This window comes from Cervus canadensis, chromosome 10, assembly GCF_019320065.1.
Source record: "Cervus canadensis isolate Bull #8, Minnesota chromosome 10, ASM1932006v1, whole genome shotgun sequence".
Classification (NCBI taxonomy): Eukaryota; Metazoa; Chordata; class Mammalia; order Artiodactyla; family Cervidae; genus Cervus; species Cervus canadensis.
The window spans coordinates 61,326,008-61,334,560 of NC_057395.1; the positions used below are offsets into that span (position 1 = coordinate 61,326,008).

Sequence of the window (8,553 nt, forward strand, 5' to 3'; positions counted from 1 at the left end):
TGTCTCTGCTTTTTAATATGCCTTCTAGGTTGGTCATAGCTTTTCTTCCAAGGAGCAAGCGTCTTTTAATTTCATGGCTGCCGTCACCATCTGCAGTGATTTTTGGAGCCCCCCCAAAAATAAGTGTGTTACAGTTTCCATTGTTTCCCCATCTATTTGCCATGAAGTGATGGGACCAGATGCCATGATCTTAGTTTTTTTGAATGTTGAATTTTAAGGAAACTTTTTGGATTAGCCCTCATAGTCAGCAAAAGAGTAACTCTCATAGTAAACAAGAGTTCAAAATGCAGTACTTGGGTGCAATCTCAAAAATGACAAAATATTCTCTGTCCATTTTCCAAAGCAAATCATTCAATATCACAGTAATCCAAGTCTATGCTCTGACCAGTAATGCTGAAGAAGCTGAAGTTGAATGGTTCTATGATGACCTACAAGACCTTCTAGAACTAAAACCCCCAAAACACGCCCTTTTCATCATAGGGGATTGGAATGCAAAAGTAGAAAATTAAGAGATACCTGGAGTAACAGGCAAATTTGGCCTTGGAATACAAAAGGAAGCAGGGCAAAGGCTAACAGAGTTTTGCCAACAGAATTGCACTGGTCATAGCAAACACCTTCTTCAAACAACACAGGAGAAGACTCTGCACATGGATATCAGCAGATGGTCAATACCAAAATTAGATTGATTATATCCTTTGCAGCCAAACATGGAGAAGCTCTATACAATCAGCAAAAAGAAGACTGGGAGCAACTGTGGCTCATATTATCAACTCCTTATTGCAAAATTCAGACTGAAATTGAAGAAAGTAGGGAAAACCACTAGACCACTCAGGTATGACCTAAATCAAATCCCTTACAATTATGCAGTGGAAGTGACAAATAGATTTAGGGATTAGTTCTGATAGACAGAGTACCTGAAGAACTATGGACGGAGGTTCGCGACATTGTAGAAGAGGCAATGATCAAGACCATCCCCAAGAAAAAGAAATGCAGACGGGCAAAATGGTTGTCTGAGGAGGCCTCACAAACAGCTGAGAAAAGAGGCTAAAGGCAAAGGCGAAAAGGAAAGATATATCCATCTGAATGCAGAGTTCCAAAGAATAGCAAGGAGAGATAAGAAAGCCTTCCTAATTGATCAATGCAAAGAAATAGAGGAAAACAATAGAATGGGAAAGACTGGAGATCTCTGAGAAAATTATATACCAAGGGAACATTTCACGCAAAGATGGGCTCAATAAAGGACAGAAACAGTATGGACCTAACAGAAGCAGAAGATATTAAGAAGAGGTGGCAAGAATACACAGAAGAACTATATAAAAAAGATCTAATGACCCAGATAACCACGATGGTGTGATCATTCACCTAGAGCCAGACATCCTGGAACGTGAAGTCAAGTGGACCTTGGGAAGCATCACTATAAACAAAGCTAGTGGAAGTGTTGGAATTCCAGTTGAGCTATTTCAAATCCTAAAAGATGATGCTGTGAAAGTGCTGCACTCAATATGTCAGCAAATTTGGAAAACTTAGCAGTGGCCACAGGACTGGAAAAGTTCAGTTTTCATTCCAATCCCCAAAAACGGCAATGTCAAAGAATGTTCAAACTGCCGTACAATTACACTCATCTCACATGCTAGCAAAGCAATGCTCTAAATTCTCCAAGAAAGGCTTCAACAGTACATGCACCCTGGACTTCCAGATGTTCAAACTGGATTTAAAAAAGCCACAAGAACCAGAGATCAAATTGCCAACATCCATTAGATCATAGAAAAACCAAAAGAGTTCCAGAAAATCATCTACTTCTGCTTTATTGACTATGCCAAAGCCTTTGACTGTGTGGATCACAACAAAATGTGAAAAATTCTTCAAGAGATGGGAATACCAGACCACCTTACCTGCCTCCTGAGGAATCTGTATTTCTCAGGTCAAGAAGCAACAGTTACAACCGGACATGGAACAACAGATTGGTTCCAAACTGGAAAGGAGTATATCAAGGCTGTATATTGTCACCCCCAGAGTTGAGGTATTGCAATTTCCATGTTGCCACTAGGCATGGAATTGTCTCACCATTTTACAATAAGACAGCTGAAGCCTGAGGCCAACACCAGGTCTGAGGTCACTATACCACACTCAGTCCCTTGGGCTATGTTCCTGAGTCGTGACAATTCTCTGCACAAGATTTCTACACAACCCTCAGCTCTGTGCCCACTACGAGGGAAGGAGGGGATTCAGACGTTTGAAGAACTGGGTGCTGACAGCCTGTGAGGTGAGTCTGCTGACCAGTTCAAGGCTGTGCTGGATGAGGTCCTCCATGTCCCAGCCCCAGGACTGGGCATTTGCCCTGTGCTCTGATAATGGAACCAGAGTCAGCATGAGGAACACTAGCTCTCCAAACCTCTAACTTTAGCACTACTTGGCCCTGCCTGCATTCACGTCAAGAACAGGGTTATAGATCCCTGCTGAGGTGCAGGTGGGTGAATGGAAGAGACTGATCCTGGGTGACCTGACTCTCTACTGGTGTTCCCAGCCTAATGCCATGTGGGCACCTATCTGTGCTTCCTGGATTGGGTGTTCCAGGTTGACATACGCCCAATGCACCAGGCATTACAACCAACTAAAACAGCAGAGGTCAAGGAATAAACAGGGTATTCAAGCCTAAAAACTCTCCTGACTGACCAGCTGGCCTCGATGTGATCTGACTTAAATGTCCTTCCTGCTAGGTTCCTGTCCTTATGAGACCTGGGCCAGTCACATCTCTTTCCTAAACTTCAGTTTCCTCAACTGGAAAATGGGGCTTCCAAACCCTCTTAGGGGGTTGTCATCAGCGCCAAGGGTGAAAGTAGACCTGCAGTGCCAAGCCCAGGGCCACGCATTGGCCTGGACCTATAAGGTTCTAAACACTGCGACCAAAGAGTGCAACTCACTGCTGCCCCAGAGGCTGAGAGTGGGAACAGCCAGTCTGGTGGGAGAGGATGCAGAACTGGGTGCACTCTCCAGCTCTGCCCCTTCCCATCTGTGTGGCCTTGAGGAAGTCATCCTCCCCTTTTGAGCCTCATGCTCCTAGTCAAGAAAAGAAGGCAATAACACCCCTGCATGGTTAATGATGAGGTGACACAAGATGAAGCAAGATAAGCACCTAGTGTTGTGCGGTCATGTCTAGGCAGGGTGGGGTCCAGAGGATGGTGTGGGGATCACAGCTCTTAGAACTCAAGGTCAAAAGTACCTATGAGCCACCCTATTCTGAATAACTCTACTTCTGTCCAGCCACCCTGGAGCCCCTGATCCTAAGTAACTGGAGAGGAGCTCAGGCATCCACAATTTAAACAAACTTATTAGATGATTTTATTTAATCTTTTGTTTTAAAAAGCTATTGCCCAAGCAGAAAATTTCAACAAACCAAAAGATATGAAATGGAAGAGGAAAATAAGTTGGGTTCAATTCACATGTAGCTTTGGATGCATCCTTCTCCTTCTCAGGACCATAGGCTCCCCAGTCTTCCCAGCAAGGAGGTTAAGTTGAACTCTAAGCTCTCCTGTGGCTTTGATGTCTGTTATGTTTCCGATGTGGTTATATGAACCTGGAGTTGTCATTCAAAGGGAGGAGGTGATGTGAGTCTACAAATGTGTTAAGTCAGGACTTACTGTGAGTTTGAATGGCAACAACAAACTCACACTGGCTTTAAGAGGAGAGTTTTGTAAGGAGGGAATGGTCTGTGCAGAGGGCCAAGGCAGCAATGATGTTGGTATTTTTCTGAAAAAGGAAGAAGACAGTAGGGCCATGGAGAGAGAGGTAGGTGAGTTTGGAGTGGCAGTGAATAGATACACAGGGGCTATGTTGGGGACTTTGGTTTAAGTTGAGTGCTTTAACTTCTGGGCACTTCCTTGAGAGTAGAGGAGTTGGGGGGAAAGTGCCAAGGAACACTGTATATATGGGGATATATATGGAGGCAGACTATATTCATTCTTAGGAGACACTCTCCTGACTCAATGGAGTGGGTAGATAGGGAGGGTGGGTCCTGAGCCACCTGTCACTGCAAACGTTTGTTCTGAGGTTGGTTCCACTGTGAGGGATGTTATGGAGAGCACTCAGACAGGAGAGAAGGTTTGGGAAGAATGACCTCACTGGTCACTGACCCTGATGCCATGGGCCACAAGCCTAGCCCCATCTCTGTCTGTGTCTTACAGGCTGGCTGCTTTCCCTCTCTGAGCCTGAGTTTCCAAATGCTGATAAAATTAAGCTTGAAGATGTCTATGGATCCTTCTACAAGAATATTCTCCAATTCATCTCAGTTTTTACCACAGTTCCCCAACTGCATGACCAACAACTTGGGAGCTGGAAGCTCCATGAAAATCTGCTCTTAGTCTTGACACAAAGTCTTCTCTATAGCCATGCAATTCAAGCATCATGGCTGACCTTTGCTTTGGGAGTCTCTCTGTTCACTCTGGACAGGGCTTATTTTCATTGGAGTCTCCTTGGATGGCTCTGGACGCAAGTCTTGTTTCCAGGGGCAGCCTCGCACCCCATCACCACTAATATAAGGGCCATCACCACCCAGCAGAATTCCAGGAGACTGCGCAGAGGAGCAACAATTTTATAAGTATTTTTCTTCAAACTTGTGACTGGTGCATTTCCCCTCTAACGTCACTCCACATGGAGGCCTACAGAAGTTTTGGGGGATGAGACGCATAGGGATGAAAGTGAAAGTGTAATCGCTCAGTACTGCTCAGTTCTTTGCGACCCCATAGCCAGTAGCCGACCAGGCTCCTCTGTCCATGGTTTTCTCCAGGCGAGAATACTGGAGCGGTTTGCCATTTCCTTCACCAGGGGATCTTCCTAACCCACGGATCAAATCTGGGTTCGATCTCCTGTATTGCAGTCTTTACCACCTGAGACACGAGGGAAGTCCTTCAGAAGACTCTGGGGGCAAGAGGCAGAGGGGTGGGGCCACTTGAATTAACTAATATTTTGAATGGAGCAAATTAAGAGACAGATTCAATTAGGAGAAGCGTCGAATTGATGAGGAATGCAGCATCATGATGTGGTGCCCACTTATTTGTTCATACTTTTATTCAGCAAACTTAATTTTCTTGTACTATACTAGGTGCTTGGTAAACAACCCGCTTGCCAATGCAGGGGACATAAGAGACATGGTTCGATCCCTAGGTCCGGAAGTTCCCCTGAAGCAGGACAGGGCAACCCACTCCAGTATTCTTGCCTGGAGAATCCTATGGACAGAGGAGCCTGGCAGGCTATTGTCCTTGGTGTCACCAAGGGTCAGACACAACTGACTGACAAACACTTAACACTGTACTAGGTGCAGGTTTTTTTTTTTTTTTACTATGATTTGGGAATTAAACCATGAAATAAGTCACAATCCCTCCTCTAAGGAAGTCACAGCCTGGTGGGAAAGGCAGTTAAGTTGTCACTAACCAGTACCCAGGACTCTGAACAGTGAATGAAGGCAGCAAGATGGTGGAGTGGGGCCCACTAACCTAGACTCTGGGGAGAGATCTAGAGGACATGATGTCCTACTGAAGCTGGAAAGTCAGTAAGAAATGATTCAGTTTTAAATGAAAAAAAGAGGGAAGTGTTCCAAGCAGAGGAACCAGCATGAGCAAAGGACCTCTAGTAAAGAGAAGTGACCTGGAGTCAAGCGTGACTTATCATATAGTAGCACCTTCATTCACTGGTTGTTTGTCTCTGGGCAAGTAAGTTTCTCTGCCTTTTTGACCTAGGTTGCCCATCCATAAGAGAGGAGATAACCACGTCTATCTTCATGGAATGTTGAGTGTAAGAGTGATAGGTGCTCATCCAAGATCCCATTTCCCTATGGGTAATTCTCACTCCTGTTCCTCCCATGACTGTCCAGATGTCAGGACAAGATGTTTCAACTTTGGAAACTTGTTCTCTTGTGTGGCCCGCTTGCCGGGAGCTCAGCATCTCTTCTTGACAATCTTGGCAAGGATGTTCTGAGGAAGCTAAAATCTGGTCTTAAAAAAGGACTTGACAACCTTGACAGTACACTTGAAAGTGAGTCAACAATGGATGATCAGTGGCACCTAGGAGCTTGCTTCCTAAATACTACGCCTGTATTACCAAAGGCTGCCAGCAGGGGCAGCTCCTTCTGGGTGGTTTACTGAGAGAGGTGACTGGTTCCTGGTTCATTTGTTTATTATTTTTCTAGAAACAGGCATTACTTAATGGATATCAATTTACATCTTCTATCATGGTAAACTTTGCTAATATACTAATAGGATAAATTCCTAAAAGTGACATTACAAAAGCTCAAAAGATGTGCTTATTTTATTTTTTATTTTTATTTTTTTTTTTAGCGTGTTGAATATTTACTTGAATTTTTATCAGGAAGCCGGTCTATCTTCCACACCACAGCCCGGTAGGCACTCTCATATTTTGCGGACCCCACCGTGACCTGTATGACAGGTTCAGATTCAAGTTCGTGTAAACTCCCCAGACATGCCCGGCGGTTCATTTTGGCTTTCAGGGACTTCTGCCTCTGGAGGTTCATGGTCCAGAGGGCCTTGATCCACTGAGACGGGACAGGAAAGTGTATCATTATGTTGTCACAGGACCTCAAGGAACCGGCATGGGATGGTCTCTGGACCGACATGGGATGGGCCATGTTGACGAAGGCCTGAAGCTCCACATATGCCCCCTGGACAACCACTACCGACTTCAGGGAAAAGGGAAGATCTTCCCCGCTGTGTGAAGTTTTGAAACGCATCAGCTCAAACCTGCAGGCATCCAGAGGTACAAACTTAATGATTCTTGATTGCTCAAATTCTTGTGCTTTCACACACTTATGAAAATGACAGTCAAGAATATCAATCCCCTTCTTTTCTGGATCTTTCTCAAAATAGCGTTCATTTCGCTTCTGTAGCTCATGGTCATTCAAGGTTAAAAAGCATTCAGTGTTGCCATTCACAAAGCAGAGGCAAGAGATTTGAGTTATCACAGTGCTTTCAACCAATTTTCCTTCTTCTTTAGTGATTTTACCCCAAAAGTTGTCCACAATTTCCAGGGAAATTTCTTGTTCCTCATAGTTCTTCTTTGGTTTTGAAACAGCCGGCAGCTTTATCAGCTCCTCCTCCACAGTGGTCAGAAAGTCGAGGAAGTCATGGTACTCTGTGGACCCCAACTTCAGCATTTGTTCTATGTCTGGTTCGTGAACTACTTCTGTCTTAGAATGGTATTTCCTTTTTTCTGTGTAAGACACATGTTCAATCTTCACAGTATGGATTTTTCCAGCCACACTAAAGTTCTCATCTTTTGGTTCCGAAAGCCTGCAGTATGGATCGAGCTGTAACTCTTTAAATGGTTTTTCTAACCCCTTCTCATAATACATTTGCAAAATTCCTCCAGGTAAGACTTTTAGAAAAATTGGCCCCCACTGACGGGAAGACATCATGTTCTTCTTCTCTGGAATTCTCATCATGAAAGACCATCCGGCTTTCGGCTGACTCCTGAAGAGCATGTGGGGGACAAAGGAAGAGGCAGCGTCTTCAGCATACAGACACTGCATAGACAAATTTACAAATGAGTCTTGGTTCTCAGCTGATTGGAGATATTCAAGCTTCTCACAGATGTAGTTGAATGAACACTGATTTAAGCCTTTTTGATCCATAGGCACCTCTCTGTCTCTTGATGGGAAGATCTTTCTGCTTCCTGGAGGGTCGAAGGTGAGCTGGGAAGCACCGCCTTCATCTTTCCAAAATGGACTTGAAAAGGCACAGTCCTCCCGAAAATACTGAAATTGGGGAGTATCACTTTGGAACCCTTCAGCCTGGTGAGGGCTCATTTCATCTGCAAGACCCACTTTGGAGGCTGGATGTATACATGAGTGGTCACTGGGTAAGGAAGCTTGGGAGAAACAGGTTGGCTTGGTAGCCAATGAGGAAGAACCTGTTGCTGTTATAAGTGGACTGTTTGAAGATGATTCTGGAATAGGATAAAGCACATGAGTCCCTGCTTTGGGGATGCCAGGAAAACCTGGGAAGTCTTTGGTAGGTGTAGAAAGAGGAGAGTTACTTGGAGGTCCTGGACTGAAGTAAAAGTCTATGATGGGAGAGGACAGAGGGGTGCTGCTGGTAGAGGAAGATCCACTGGGAAACTCCTTAGGGCCAGAAAGGTTCAGTTTAAGTCCATTTGGCCGACAAATGCCTTGATTCTCCAGAGGGAAATTCTTTGACTTTTGAGAAGACTGAAAAGTGGGGTCATCATCAAATGTGACCCAGTTGCCTGGGTTCGTGGAACACATCTTTGGGATCAGATTGTGGTCTTGTCAATGAATCAGATATGTTGTCTATTAAAAAAGAAAAGTGAAAGTAATAGTTGCCCAGTTTTGTCTGACTCTTCATGACCCCATGAACTGTACTCCACCAGGCTCCTCTGTCCATGGAATTCTCCAGGCAAGAGCACTGGAATGGGTAGCCATTCCCTTCTCCAGGGATTAAAAAGAAGAAAAATCTCAAATAAATAACAAGTTATATCTCAAGAAACTGGGAAAGAAAACAAACTAAGCCCAAAGTTAGCAGAAGA

At 44.5% G+C, this 8,553-nt stretch overlaps 1 protein-coding gene across 1 annotated transcript; it reads right to left on the bottom strand.

Moving 5' to 3' along the window:
* Positions 1–6,325: 6,325 nt before the first annotated feature.
* On the bottom strand, positions 6,326–8,338 carry LOC122448922 (stonin-1-like). Its single transcript, XM_043480580.1, has one exon. It carries the CDS (start codon positions 8,270–8,272, stop codon positions 6,326–6,328), a length of 1,947 nt encoding a protein of 648 aa, XP_043336515.1. The 5' UTR covers positions 8,273–8,338.
* Between the last annotated feature and the right edge of the window lie 215 nt (positions 8,339–8,553).

Excerpts from the sequence above, each read along its gene's own strand:
- LOC122448922 (XM_043480580.1), bottom strand. The coding sequence starts at position 8,272 with ATGTGTTCCACGAACCCAGGCAACTGGGTCACATTTGATGATGACCCC.